At 38.5% G+C, this 15,692-nt stretch overlaps 1 protein-coding gene across 3 annotated transcripts in view; it reads left to right on the top strand.

Annotated features, from left to right (window-relative positions):
* The window catches only part of MARCHF6 (membrane associated ring-CH-type finger 6), a 79,053-nt gene that overhangs the window by 19,153 nt on the left and 44,208 nt on the right, over positions 1-15,692 (top strand). For 2 of the 3 annotated variants that reach the window (XM_073891090.1, XM_073891089.1), the window contains exons 1-6: positions 2,280-2,319; positions 3,709-3,805; positions 4,623-4,696; positions 7,714-7,857; positions 11,138-11,210; positions 15,404-15,572. In XM_073891090.1, coding sequence (XP_073747191.1) covers positions 2,295-2,319; positions 3,709-3,805; positions 4,623-4,696; positions 7,714-7,857; positions 11,138-11,210; positions 15,404-15,572 — 582 coding nt within the window. In that variant the 5' untranslated portion in view covers positions 2,280-2,294. Of the gene's footprint in view, positions 1-2,279; positions 2,320-3,708; positions 3,806-4,622; positions 4,697-7,713; positions 7,858-11,137; positions 11,211-15,403; positions 15,573-15,692 lie in introns of those variants that run through there. The other variant, XM_025867467.2, reaches the window with a different exon arrangement.

Raw genomic sequence — 15,692 nt, 5'->3', positions numbered from 1 at the left:
ACACCATGAGTACTGAATTCTGTTTAGGATTTAATGCAGTTCCTTCTGTCTTACGATATAGCCTACTAGGGATATATGATCATATTACTGTTTTAAAGTCTTTAAAGTAAATCTTTTCTGTGGTTAAACTGGAAATCTATCATATATACACACATATATATGTTTCATTTGTGTAATTTGTTTTTGGTTTAGGGGTTGCTTATTTTCCATTTTGCTATAATTTTGTTTTGGATTATGTAAAAACTTTCCATGGTTCTAAAACAAGGCACTTGAGAAGTCTAATATTCCCTTCCCTTTCTTTTGTAGAATCAATGGAGGCTTGTGAAACTCCTTACAAAATAATGAAAATTTTGCCTATTTGTGTATTTTGAGAGAACCATAGTTATTCTCTGATTTTCTTCCAAAAGTTTCACGAGCAAAAAAAAAATAGTAGTTCTTAACTTTTTTGGCCTCAGGATCCCTTTAAATTCTTAAAAAACATAGACTCATAAGAGCTTTCATTTGCCCTTAGAAAATGAAACAAAATTTGGAAGTATTAATTCACTTAACACACCTGTTATATATTAATATAATTTTTTTCAAAGAAATAACTATATACTTCAAACCCAAAATATTGGTGAGAAGAGTGGATTTGTTTTATATTTGCAAATTTCTTAAATGTTTGATTTAAATGGGAGGCTGGTGGATTTTTTTCATCTTGGCTGCATTCAATCAGTTTTGTTATGTAGCGTCTGGAAAACTCCACTGTATCCTGGCAAGACAATGAGGGTAAAAGGCAAAGTCTTAGTGTTACAGTGAAAATGGTTTCAACCTTAACAGAGGTGGATGAGTCCAGTACTCTGTACTCTGTTAAGCAGAGCCCTGGAGTTGGTTTAGATTTGTTGTGCTTGCTTAGTTTTGTGTTTGTTGGTTTGTCTTTGAACGTGGTCTTCTGAAGATCAGTGTCTTGTGCACATGCTCCCCCCACTGCCGCACTGTGCCTTCTGCAGCCCCCCCCCCCCCCCCCCCGCAATCTGGCCAATGCATGGTCCTCCCCATAGCTCCCTTGTGCCACCTGGGGCTGGGCCACCCACGGGCTGGGCCCCATCACAGAACAAGCCCACTGCCATCAACCGTTCACACTCATGTGGATATCCCCCATTGTCCCTGCATCTTGTTGGCAGCAGTGTGCCAGCAAGGGCGGTCCTTGCCCAGTCAGTCACCTTGTTTCTGGAGGGCAACATGGCGACCCTCATTTGTGTGAGTGCGACAGTGTCTCTGCTGCTTTCCTCTACACTGTGTCCTGATGCAGGATACTCCTTGCCACGCTTTCGCTGCTGTGCCCTACTTCTGCAGCTGCCTGAGAGCTGGCTGCGGAGACAGGACAGTGTGGGACTGCTTCACCCTTTGTCTGCACCGGCTCACCCACATTTGCACCCAAACCATCCTACCTGGTTAATCCCTCCGTAGCACATGTCTGTCTTTAAAGTTAATCCACAGGCATCCTAGCCCTTGTGGCTGGTGTGGTCACGTTCCAAATGGCTTTAAGTGCTTGTGCCGCTCCTACCTGGATAACTGTGGTAATTGTGGAACTAATTGATGCCCACAGGCACCAGCAGCTCTGGTGATTCCAGATAACCTAATCAGTTGCATGTCCCATGGACCTGTCAGCTATTTTAGGTAGAAGTCATAGTGCCTACGGTGGCACCCTGACCAGGAATCCAGGCTCGGTACCATAAAGGGAGCTTGATGATCAACTTCGACAACAAAGCAAGGCAGCAGATGTGCAGATTACCTACTTGAGATCTGGGAGAGCAGTGATGAAAAATAACACTGGACTCTTTTGAGAGCTTATTATTTCAGTGAGTCCATTTTGATTCCTTTAAGGAGGATCCATTGCAGGGCAAGTCCGGTTGCTGGCCACTGTGGTAATCTCAGCTCCAGTGCAGGTATTGAATTCAGTGCAGTTAAAATGCTAGCTTGATGTTGGATCGCCCATGTGGGCAGCAGCAGGTCCACCACGGCGGGATGGTCCTTCCAGGTCTTCCCCACCCCCTTGGGTGAGCTCCGGGCTCTTAGCCCAGTTTCCCTAGGCTGAAGTTTACATTTGGAGAAAGTTAGAGTGCTCAAAGCAGACTCAAGCTGCCAGGATACTGCCCTGGGAATCATAGAATTCTAGTGTAGTTCTGTTTTGTTTGTGTCAGAACTTTGCAGAAGCTGGTTAGGCAGGATCGTTGGGATGTTCATACCGCGTTGCCAGAGCCCAAAGTCTTAGACTGGTGCAAGACGGACCAGAGAGAAAGCTTTTGCCAAAGATGTTTTCATTAATCAAGGATGAAGGTGAAAGTGGGAGGTTTGAAGAGGCTTGGATCCCATGTAGTTCTGAACATAAATGATTCCAACAGCCAGCATTGTTCTCATGACCCTCAGGTTGCTCCCAGGAAACCAGAGTCCTTCGGGTGGTGGTAGTGGGGCGGGGGGGTGGTGTGGTTCTAAAGGTAACTGAAAGACACAGCCCTGGAGCATGTGCTTTATTTGACTCAACCTGGACAGCCCCTCCTGGCTCTCATGTAGGTGGAACTGGCACAGCAAAAGCTCTTCTGTGGGTGGTGGTGTATGGCCTTTCTATGTCGGCAGTGATTTGCCTGGCTTATTGATAACGACGGGGATTAGTGCGCTAACCAGTTAGCCAGCCTGAGTACTCATTATCCCTCAACTTTGCTAAGTGGTGCTCAGCTCAGATTGAGCGACACAGTGCTTTTTAACGTTGGGGGCCAAGTTCTACATTGCTCAATGTGTGTGCACCCTAGTCCCAATGGGTGCTGGGGACTGGTTACATCCATTAATGATGGGCTTGGATTGCAGTTATTTCCCATGAATGAGGAACTCTGTTGAGATCAAAAGTTTTCCTTAAAAGTTTTCCTTAAGTCCCTGTCTCTAGTACACACTGCTTGTCGCCCTTCAGATTGCCCACTTGGGGTGGGCACTTCGCCTTGCAGATCACAGAGAAGAGGTCTAAATAAAAGTTGCGACCAGGTTTCATAGGTTGTTCTTCAGAGGGAGCATTATGGAGCCTGTGAATGGGATGGTTCTTGGCATTTGAGGTTCTTCCTCAATGTATTGGGCCACCCCAGGCAAGAACGTGGACAGATGTGCTCAGAACCACGTGGGGAGGAGTAAAGGGTGAGCTATTGCATCTGGCCTCCGACCAGGTCGTGCTGGGCTCTGGTAGTTTCTGCTTAAGGTGACCTCTGTCTCACCTCTCTCTGTCCTGGCACCTTTGTGGTTTTGGGGTGCCCCCTCACCCTATTTGTGTGTATCTCTAGGTCTCTGGTGGAGTGAGGTAAAGCTAAAGGGGTGTCTCCTATGCTGCCCACTGCTATTAAGTCCTTGGATGTGTTTTTGTGGAGTTTAAACTGTTAGGACTGAACTTAGGACTTTAAACTGTAAACTCTTAGGATACCATTGGTGACCTGATTTTGTGTATTTCTATTTAGCATCAGTTATGGAAGAGTGCAGTTTAATGAGTACAGTTCTCATTGAAAGGAACAACTGGCCTTTTTATATATTAGGAAATTTTTTGGTTTTGGAATATACTTTATTATTATCATAATAACACTTCTCTGCTGCTGATGGATTCTTGCTTTAACTCATTTTTGTTTGGGGGTTCTGTTTTTTTTTTTTTAAGTTATAATCAAAGATAACTCAGTTTGTCTTTTTCATTCACAGACATATGTAGAGTGTGTCGGTCTGAAGGAACACCTGAGAAACCTCTCTATCATCCTTGCGTCTGTACTGGCAGTATTAAGTTTATCCATCAAGAATGGTGAGTCATCCTGTTAGAAAATTTTATGTCTGAGCTTCAGTTTTGTCATTTGTAAAATAAGGGGGATTGTTTCAATGAACTTTCTCTGTAGTAGTTATTTTTTTTTTAATTTTGTTGTGAAAATTTGGAAATTACCCATATTCCTTATTACCATTCCTTGTTATTTTGGCATTATTGTTTTCCGGGTACATGTGATACCTGTTTGTTCATTTCTACCATGGAGAGCTTATTTTGTTCATTGGAAGTGTTAAGGTTTTCTGATTCTGCTTGGCATGATAATAGCTTACATTTATGTAATGCTTTGTGCCTTGTGCCTGGGTGCTCGTTGCTTTTATACATCTTAACTCATTTAATCCTTAGAACCATGAGGTGGAATATTTTTATTATTATGCAGATGAGGAAACAAGCATAGAAATGTTAAAGTAACTTGTTCTGGGTACACAGCCAACCACTTAGTGACAACCAGGATTGAGACCGAGCTACCCAGGGTAGCAGTATTATCAGACCAGTGTTAGAACTGATGTGATGCTTGGAGATTCTTTCATAGTTGAGGTTAGCCTTGAGGAGATTACAATTTAGTTAATTGAACTTTTTTAATAGTAGAAATACATATTGTTTTCATCTGTTATGGTTCTGTACTTTCAGAAGGCATTAAATTATAAAAAGTTAAAAAGAATATTGTAAATATGAAACCATCACAATTATAAAAGCTCCATGATATGTTACATTTTAATAAAACAGAACATTGGTTTTCAGTGAAACCTGAAAATTTCTTTGTTGTAAATACTGTACTTAATGAATGCGTTTGTGATTGCAGCTTAGTTCAGTGGCTGAAACACAGTCGAAAAGAATACTGTGAATTATGCAAGCACAGATTTGCTTTCACACCAAGTAAGTTCTTTAGAAGTTTGCATTGCATTTTTGGGTTATAACTGCACGCATAAAGGTTTTTAAGCAGTTTTAAAGCAATTGTTTTTAACTTTGTCATTGATAATAACAAACTGTAACATTTTGGAAATTATTTTTTAAAAGTACATGTCAGCTTTTAACACACAGATGCATGTTTATGTGAGAGTGATTTAATTTATAGAATATTTCTTCTTTCTTATTTATTTATTTATTTATTTTTTTGGAGAGAGAGTGTGCACGCCACTAGTGGGGCGGGGAGGGGCAGAGGGAGAGGGAGAGAGAGAATCTTAAGCAGGTTCCATGCTCAGCACAAGCCCCATGCAGGGTTTGATCTCAGGACCCTGAGGTCATGACCTAAGCCTAAATTAAGAGTTGGATGCTTAACGGGCTGAGCCACCCAGGGTGCCCCTCTTTTTAAATTTTTTATTATGGACAAGTTCAAATGTATAAAAAAGGTGTAATGAAACCCCCATGTTCATATTTCTTAGTTTGACTCATTTTTAGCTCATGGCCTTTACATGGTATTCCTTACCTGTGTTCTTGTTCCCCACCTCTCTGTCCTTTTTTAAAGCAAATCCCATCATTTATAATTTCATCTGTACATATTTTAATATGTATCTCTAAACAATAAGGATTCTTTTTCAAAAACAGTGACTCTGATACCATTCACCCAGAAAAATTAATAACGATGTCTTGATTTTATCAAATACGTCCTCACTGTTCAAACGGGATATCTTTTGAGTTAAAATTGTGTAGATTGGAATAATAATAATAAAGAGAAGATTCAGGAGTCGCATGTTCTACTGACTGAGCCAGGCAGGGCCCCCCCTAATTCACTTTTTAAAAATGAGACTTTATAAGCTTAATATTTTTGTTAAGCCTATGGCACATATTTTGCAGGTCTTTAAAATTCCAGTTATATTTTATAATTCCTGTGCCTACTGATTGATCCTTAATGTTATTCATCTTAAATAAGTAGAGGACTATACTGGCAGCTTGTCAAGAATTTGAAGTATACTTTTCATTCTGGGATTGTAGTACATTGCCCTCCTTCCAGAGGTTTTTTTGTGTTTGTTTTTTTTTTAATAGTATCTGCAACTTAAGGTTTATAGCAGACTAATTCTAAGTAATTGAATATTTTCATGAAGTTTCATAGGAAATACTCATGTGAGCTTTTTTATTTTGAGACCGATAAAAGCTTGTGTTGGTACATTTTAGTTTGCATTTGACATAGGCCATTCTCTTTATCTTATCAAAAACTTTATTTACTGGTTTAATGACTTTATCAAGTATCCTCTTAAAGTAAGTGGTCTTTGTGGGTATATTGCAAAAAATTGCTATTTGTTAATAGCTTATTTCTTAATGTTTGTAGCTGTGAATTGTTTTATAATAGTTCGTTCATTAATTTTATATCATTGATTTTAAAACTTTACACATCATAATTCCTTATTTTGGCCTCACTGGAGAAGGGTGTTTGTTCCTCCTGTATGTTCTTTCTGAGATACCTGTGGTAGAGCAGTGGTTTTCATTGGAACCATTTAAAAAGGAAATCTCTCTCAAATATGGCAAAACCTTTCTCTGAGTGTGTTGAACCACATCTTACAGAGAGATGGGAAGACCTGAATTTACTGGTTGGAATATTAATTATTGTTTTAAAATTGGGTGGGGAGGTGTGATTGGCCAACAAATGTCAGTAGGCTGTTTGCTTCTACATGAAATGACTTTGCTACAGATTGTACTTTCTGAGTGCTGTGTCTAAGGCTTGTATTTGGGAGGAGGACTGGGTCATTGTCTTCTTTTTTTTTATATTGAAGTATATAGTTGAGACACAATGTTATGTTAGTTTCAGGTGTGCAGCATGGTGATTCCACAGCTGTATGTTGTGTTGTGCTCACCACAAGTGTAGCTACCATCTTTCGCCATACAGTGCTATTGTATATATTCCCTCTGCTCTACCTTTCATCCCTATGACTTATTCCCCTGTACCCATTTTGCCCACCCCCCCCTTCCCTTTTGCAACTCCCAGTTTGTTCTCTATTTATATGCCTGTTACTGCTTTTTTGTTTGTTCATCTGTTTTGTTTCTTAGATTCCATATGTAAGGAAAATCATATGTTGTCTTCAACTTACTGACTTAATTTCCTTAGCACAGTACCCTCTAGATCCATCCATGTTGTCATAAATAGCAGGGTCTTATTATTTTTCATGGCTGAGCAACATTCCATTGTGTGTATATAAGTATACATACAATTCTTTATCCATTCATCTACCAGTGCACGTGGATTGCTTCCATATCTTGGCTATTGTAAGTAATGCTACAGTAAACATAGGGGTGCATATATCTTTTCGAGTTAGTGTTTTTGTTTTCCTTGGGTAAATGCCCAGAAGTGGAATTACTGGATTGTATGATACTATATATTTTTAATTTTTTGAGGAACCTCCATACTCCTTTCCACAGTGGCTGCACCAGTTTACATTCTCACACCTAACAGTGCACAAGCGTTCCTTTTTCTCTGCATCCTTGCCAACACATCATTTATCTTTTTGTTACTAGCCATTTGACAGGTATAAGGTGATATGGTGGTTTTTACTTAAGAGGGTTCTTTCTTGGTAACATGTCAACAGCTTCACCTTTTGCTCCTGTTCGCTGTATCTGATCTTTTATAATTTGGGAAGCCAGATAATAGCACTGTTTAAATGCTGAAATATGTATAAGTTAGCTTTGCATGAAGTTCATGGCAGTGACTGAGGGATGTGAACTTCTCTTGAATCTTTATTCCTGCACAGAGGTCTTTTTTTGTTGGTTTCTACATTTCACATGTGATTTGCTCTCAAAGGACTTTTGGGTAAATGTATTATTTAACTGTTTGATTCACTTTTTTAATAGGAAATACAAAGATTGAAATTGTTAAGCTAGCTCTACATGCCTATTTTATATTTTTGAATTAAGCTCTTTTTGAATCTTTATGAAATTATATGTACTTTTTTTTTCTCTACTAGTTTATTCTCCAGATATGCCTTCACGGCTTCCCATCCAAGACATATTTGCCGGACTGGTTACAAGTATTGGCACTGCAATACGATACTGGTTTCATTATACACTTGTGGCCTTTGCATGGTTGGGAGTTGTTCCTCTTACAGCATGTGAGTATTCATTTCTCTGTGATTGGAGTTGTACAACTTATAAAGTTGTATAAGTATTCAATTTTGTAATATTGCATCATATTTTTGTTTGAATGATACTTATTTGATGTTACAATTTCATGTATTAGGAAAGCCTCACTTAGGAAACATTGTCCACCTAAATTAAGAACTGTTTTTAACAGATCATTTTCTTGAATGAATGTGGGAATGAGAAACAGCATACAGAGGCTAATAATGAAAGTTCATGAAAGAATTGAAGAAGCAAAATCAAATTAGAAGGATCTTGATTTTTATTCTTTGAAGTATATTAGAACTTTCCAGGGATTGCAAAAGTTAAGATTATTTTGAGATTTTTTTTTCTCCTCCCTTTTAAAAGACAGCTCATGTATCTGTAATAGTCCTGAATAATTGGGAGGCTTATCTTTCAAGATATAGGAGGTTTTCAGGGAGGTTGGTATACTAGCCCTTAGTTGATCCCTTTTGGGTTTTTGTTTTTAGAGACATGCAGAAGGGTAGATAGTATATGGTGCCAGAGTATGTAGCTATGATTCTTTGGAGTTAAATGCAAATGAGATTTTTAAATAAGTATAATTAATATCCTTGTGTTTCTTTAAAATAAAATAAATAAAATTGATATTTATGAAGATAAAAATCTTTGGGGATACACTGAATAGCAGAACAGGTATTATTGAAAAGTGAAGTAGTGGACTAGGAGATTGAGCAAGGGTCCTCTTGGATGTAACTCAAAGAGACAAGAAGTTGCACGTATGAGGAGAAAAAAACCCAGGAGATGAAAGCTGCATCCACTTGTTTCAGTACCTGTCTAGTAAGTACTTTCACAAGGTGAAAGATCGCGGACATGAGGAAATGACAGGCATCTTTTCGATTGTGGTTTTTCTATACAATGCAGTGGTACTTAGCAGTGAGAAAAGAGCTCATTATTGGGACATGGAATAACATGGATGAGTTTTACTTTGAGAGAAAGGAGCCAGGCACAAAAGAGTTTGGATTGTATGATTGCATTTATGTGAAGTTTTAAAGTAGGCCAAATTGATCTATGGTGATAGAGATGAGAATGGTGGTTATCTTTTTGCTGGAGATATTGACTAGGAAGGGGATTGAGCAGCCTTCCAGGGAGCTGGAAATGCTGAATATCTTGATCTAGGTGGCAGTTTCCTGGATATGTAGATACATAAAAATTCACCCAGACGTATACTTAAGATTCATGTAAATTTTATCTTAATAAAAAGTAACAAAACTTAAAGGTAAGTGCCAGAAGAATAGAAGTGGGATTATGAGTTTTTGTCCTGAGAGGTCAGAGTATGAAACAGCAAATATTTGGAAAGTCCAACAAAAGGAAGGACGGGGACGGAGGGCAGAGGGAGGGAAATAAGAGAGGAAAGGTTGCAACTTCTGTAATCATAAGAGTTTACACAGTTGTGTACAGAGGAACGTGGTTTACTATGAGAAATAAGTACAGAGCAGCCCGGGTTAATGCTAGAGGGATGTTAGCAAATGCTGACAGAACACAGGAACAGTGTTCATCAGCCAGATGTCATTCAAGATGAAAAGCTTTAAATGGAGCAAGGCATTATAGTTCATATTAGTAAAGGGCATAGTCATAAGAAAGCAAAACTTAAGAACTTTTTTTTTTTTAAAGATTTTATTTATTTGACAGAGACACAGCAAGAGAGGGAACACAAGCAGGGGGGAGTGGGAGAGGGAGAAGCAGGCTTCCCGCCGAGCAGGGATCCCAATGCGGGGCTCGATCCCAGGATCCTGGGATCATGACCTGAGCCTAAGGCAGACGCTTAATGACTGAGCCACCCAGGTGCCCCAAAACTTAAGAACTTTTATGCACCAGAGTACAGGACTTTGGAATATGTAAAGCGTTCACAGTCAAGTGGAAGACTAACACACCTCTCCAAAATCAGATCAAATAATCAAAAGTTAAGTAGGGACTTAAAAGATTTAAGTAATGTAGTTAACAAGCTGGATCTCTGTTCTGACTTGTTTACATATGGTCATATACATGCCCATAATTAAAATTTAAGTTCTATCACAAAATACATAGTCTGTAACTTTTTTAAGTTAGTGGTGTACCCTGGTATTTTTCCATGTGAGAACATGTTGAGCTACTGTACCTTTCTTTTTTTTTTTTTTTTTTGAGCTACCTTAGTTTTTAAATGGATCAGAGCACTCTGTAGGAAGGAGGCCTTTAATTTATGAATCCATTTTCTTATTTACAGACATTTGGATTGTTGTCAGTTTTACTTTGTTACAAGCATACTTGCTTTGAATATTTTATACACATAGATAAGAAATTTCTATTACAGAAATTTTTTCCTACCTTTTCATTTTGATTTGGTTTTTGAAAACAGCCATTGAAGTCGCTGAAAATTTCTGATACGAGGCTATAGGGAATGCTTAAACTAATATACAGGTTTGGTTAGAAAGAAAATCTCAGCTGTTTCCTCTTGGGCCCTATTTCTGTTCTTACCTTTCTGACTAAGAGGATAAGGGGATGGCTGTGCATTCACCCATACTTTATTTTTTTTCCCTTCGTGGCCAGATTTAAGATTTTTTTTTTTTGAGGACACTTGAATCTGTGTTTTTAAAAAATTGGTTGTTAGTTTGCTCTTCATATTATTGGAGCATATACTCTTCTGAAAAGTCTTCTTAATTTCAAATTCTATACCCCCAGAACTGAAATCCTTTATTTTCATGAGCAGACTCAATGAATTTTAGAATTCTTGGTTAAAAAAATTGTCCATATTGTAATTTAGAGATCTTTACTATATATTTCTTTCCTTTTCAAACATCTAAGCTCATTCGATACAAACAGGTCAGTCAGTCTATAGAGAATCTAAGCTTTTAACATTGGTGTGTGACATTTACTCTTCACTGTTTTTATGCTTAACCATGTTGGGGTTTTTGTTTTTGTTTTTTTTTTTAAAGATTTATTATTTTAGAAAGAGAGTGAGTGGGAGGAGGGGCAGAGGGAGAGGATCTTCCAGTAGACTTCCCTCTGAGCATGGAGCCCAACATGGGGCTTGTTCTCACGAGATCATGGCCTGAGCCGAAACCAAGAGTTGGCCGCTTAACCGCTTAACTGATTGAGCCACCCAGGTGCCCCAGGGTTTTTTTAATGTAGTATTTTAGGACAGCCTTGCAAAGACTAAATATTTCAGGGGCTTACACTTTACCTCCGTTTAATTGAGTACCTGTCTGAGTTCATGATGTGTGTGGTAACCGTGTGCCATCTTGCCCTTTTTGGTAGGCCGTATCTACAAGTGCTTGTTTACTGGCTCCGTGAGCTCACTACTGACACTGCCACTGGACATGCTGTCCACGTGAGTACTCGTGAAGCTGGGAAGCTGCACAGCAGAGCTAGTGCTCAGTTTTCCTGCACGCTTTTATTCTTGTTAAAATTTGAAAAGTCCTTTTGTTCGAAGGACAAAGAATAATTTAGGTCTCTTAGTCTGACAGTTACAGCTACAGTAGAAGTAGCTGACATATGTACATGCTTGTTTTAAAACATACCCGTTTTAAAGGACTGTTTTGTAAGGGTGGGACGGTATGTTAAATAGGCTGCTGTGCAGTGTGAGATACGTGTTGTCATGTTCCTATGCTGAGAGTTCATTTAAACGTGGATTTTTTAACAACATAGTCATTTGAATACAAATTTAGTTTTCAAATGTTTCTTGTGATTATTAGAATATGGACTAAAAGCTTGTTCACTGTCATTGTTTTACTGTATCTTAATTTGACATTAAGCATTGTAGTTGTGTTTTCTTGGGAAAGATGTGTGTTTAACAAACTGAGGGTTCTAGAGGGGAGGGAGGTGGGGGGATGGGTTAACCTGGTGATGGGTATTAAGGAGGGCACATTCTGGGTGGAGCACTGGGTGTTATGCTCAAACAATGAATCATGGAACACTACATGGAAAACTAATGATGTAATGTATGGTGATTAACATAACAATAAAAAAATTTAAAGAAAAAAAGTTTAAGTACACCTAAAAAAAAAAGATGTGTTTTTATTACTTCTAATTAGAAGTCAGAATTAGGAATGCTGTAAATGATTAACTATATCAAGATCATTAAATATTAAGCCTTATTTGCTAAATCTTTTGTACCCAGCTGACCTTAGGTTTCCGATTGCTATGTCAGTAAAGACAGAGAACAATACAAAACAGTCCAATGGAACGAAGTATTCAGAGTATATTACCATAAAAATAAGCCACAAGGCAAAAGAAGAGAGCAGGAGGGCATACTGTATTTCTGATAGAAAAGAAATTAAGGAGGAGTTCTTTTAAGTCTCCTGCATCTGCATCATTATTTTTAATCATGTTTCTAAATATTTAGAAACATTAGATGTGTCTGTGACTTGGTTTTTCTACTTGCTGGTAATACCTTTTTGGGATAGAACAGTTAGGTTATTTCATTTCTGTCTGTGTCTTTGGCATTGTAGGGAATAATAGATAAAAATTTTCAGCTTGAACTTATTTACATTAGAATTATTTTTTGTTTTCATTAATAAAGAATAGCTTTGATAAAGTAATGTTTAGAAGTAGACAGGGGCCTTGAAATAGGGTGCTCCTAGTTGTGGCTGTGACAAAAAAGAGAAGCAGTAATTTAACACATTTGAAAGTTTGGAACTCTAGCGTAAGATGATAACCCTTTGTATAAAAACACAGGCCTTTTGTGAAGTGATGCAGTAGAAACAAACAGGACAGCATTCCCGTTTGTGGACATCAGGTTTTTATCTCAGCCATCCAGAACATGGTCTCAGTATAGAAGTGTAAGAAGTTAGTCTTAAACGGCTCAGCCGCTATTCATTATGTCTTTGTGTATATGACATCGTTCACCTCTGGCTTGCATTTAGGAATTGTATTCACTGCAAAGATGCATATTGGAAGTAGTGAGGGAAGTCCGATAAAAGCAAGGGGTGACTGCTAAGAGTGATGGAAGTTTTATTTTAATATGTATAAGCTAATAAAAGAACCATTTCACATAGGGTATTCTTGTTCATTTAGTTTGGGCTAAAATTCTGTAAACCGTTGTAGTTAATGAGTGCATGGTAGTGACGAGTCTGTATTTCAGTTGTTTAGAAAAGGTGACTTGAGTTCCGATCTATGCAGTTTAATGAAGCAGAGATGTTTTATTTCTCTAATGGTTTCTGTTTTAAATGGCTAAATATGTTAACATTGACCAAAGCCCAAATTGGTAGGCTTTGGCTATATGAAAAACAGGTATTTATGGAAGCCATGTCAGTGAAATGCCAAACAAGGTGTGGTATCCTACTTACCTACTACCTTTACTTCTTGTTGGTAGAACCATCGACCAACAGATTGGCGGGTGTGATCACTTAGGTGATACAATAAGGTGTAGTTGGTTGTAACAGAAGGAACCCTAGCTTTGGAATATAGTTTCTGTATCTGCAGGTTTTTTGGTGACTTTGGGCAAATCATTGGACCTTTCTGAGCCCGTTTTCTCCTCTGTAAAGTGAGGAAGATCATGCCTCAGGGCTTTGGGTGGGCTATTCAAAGATTAAATTCACATATATATGTAAAAACTATAATGTGAATTTTGAGTATTAGGTTAACGTATAGGAGAATTATCACTGAAGCTCAGAGCTGTTGCTTGTCTTATGTTGGCAGGCTCCCCCTTTCTAACTCGATTGGTTAGTGGGCCACCAGAATTGCCTTCGTGAGACTGCTGATTGACACAGGAGGAACACCAGAGGCATAGCTGGGGATAGTCAAAAGAAATTGTAAACGTGGTTTGGTTTTGTAATCCCATGCTGCCTTTTACAGTTTGAAGAATTGAGCCAGTTTTCCTGAAAGCACTTTTAACTGAACTACTTTTTTTTTTTTTAATGAGCTGTGTTTCATTTTCTCTGTAGTATTACACTCATTTCTGAAATTTTACCTTAAATTTCTTAATATTGTAGCAGCTGCTTACATCTGTAGCTCAGTTCTTGAGATCATCTGTAGGCGCAACGTATCAGTTAATTACTGCTTCAAAACATACTGTCCCCAAAACTTACTGGCTTAAAACAATAATTTTACTGGCTCATAATTCTCGGGGTCAGCCATTTGGGCTGGGCTCAGCTGATTAGTTCATATATTGGGCTTGCCTCAGTTACTCATGTGTTTCACTGGAGTTGGATGGTCTAAGATGGCTCCAGCTGTGTTCCTCGGTTCTCTTCCATGTGCCCTCTCATCTTGCAGAAAGCCATCAGGGCTTCTGTACATGGTAGTCGCAGGGCAGCATTCTAAAAGGGTGAGAGTTGAAGTTCACCAGCTCGCTCTCTTCTAGGCTCTAAACTCAGGCAGCCTCACCTTGGTCCAGGCAAGTCACAGAACCAGCCCAGATTCTAGGTATGAGGGAAAAGAACTCTACAAAGGGTTTGTCACTGGTGAAAATTGACATCAAACAATTGTTATTCTTATTGCTGATGACAAGTACGGAGTAGAGAAGTGGGTATTTTAGTCTGAAGTTATCAAAGTTTTAATAATCTGGAGGGTTCCTTAGCACGGGAGTGGTTAGGATTCCTCTTTTGATTAGGTTTTTGATTAGTGGGCCACCAGAATTGCCTTCATGAGACATTTCAGGTCATATCTGTGGGCCACATCAATTCATTAACTTTGGAGCCAGTAGGCTGAGGTCTCTCAAATGAACCCTTCCTCATATTTTCCATGGAGGAAAAAGTCATTCTGTTATGATAAAGGGTTTTCCTAAGGCCACCAGGATTCTTGAGTTCTCCTTGAATTATTCTGAAATCAGACATAGACTAGGGGAAGGACAGGCCCCTTGGGAGGAAAAGAACAAAGAAGTCTTTGGAGTTCCAGTACTGCACGTGTCATAACATCATCTGTCTGTCTGGATTTGTTGACGAACTAATAACATGCTTATATTTGCAGTTAGCATCAAAATTTAATCTGCTTTCTAAGTGGTAGATATCTAAAGGGTATTATAGACTTCTTTTTCTTGCACATTGCATACTGATTATCTCTCAGCTTTCTTTCTTTACATTGTCATTAGGCCTCTCTGGAGGTTCTTCTCTTCTGATTTGTTGATTATCTTCATTTGTGTGGGTACCAGCTAACCAAGTTTATTAAACTTGTATGTAAAATAAGGATAAGGAAATTCTTAGTGTGGGTTGGACAGTCATTCAGCTTTCATAAATTACATACATACTTGGCCTTTGTCAGTGTTTGGTTGCTTTTGGTTTTTGCTTTTTGCCTGCCTGTTTTTAAACCATGTTCAGAGAACGGCTAGGTAGCTAATTTCTGTGTAGTTCTGATGTTATTTTTCACTTACTATATAATAGAAATATATAAACAAATGTATTTGGCCAGCTTATAAGATAGATAGAATTTCACCATTCTCAGAAATAATTCTGAGAAACTGATTTTTACGTAGAAAATTCTGACTTCTGGCTCTTCCTGAAATTTTAGTTTAAGATGAAATGTTGTTACCTTTCATTTCTTAATTTTAAGCATTCTTTGGAGTAATTCTAAATAATTTTTTTTTAATAGGGACAATTTATTGGCGGATTGTTTGCAGGGTTGTTTTGTGGTAACATGCACACTGTGTGCATTCATCAGCCTTGTGTGGTTGCGAGAGCAGATAGTCCACGGGGGAGCACCGATTTGGCTGGAGCATGCTGCTCCACCCTTCAATGCAGCTGGGCATCACCAAAATGAGGTAACTCCCTCCACCCCTGAATCGATTCTGTTTGCATAGGAATGGGAATTATTGTCATTCTCTAAGATCTAAACCCTGAGTCCTCTGCCCCTTATTGCAAAGCAGGGCAGTGAAAAGGTT

Source organism: Callorhinus ursinus, unplaced genomic scaffold (assembly GCF_003265705.2).
Source record: "Callorhinus ursinus isolate GAN/ISIS: 27379988/994484 unplaced genomic scaffold, GSC_fseal_2.0 scaffold3, whole genome shotgun sequence".
NCBI classification, from domain to species: domain Eukaryota; kingdom Metazoa; phylum Chordata; class Mammalia; order Carnivora; family Otariidae; genus Callorhinus; species Callorhinus ursinus.
This window is presented reverse-complemented; position numbering and strand designations above follow the sequence as displayed.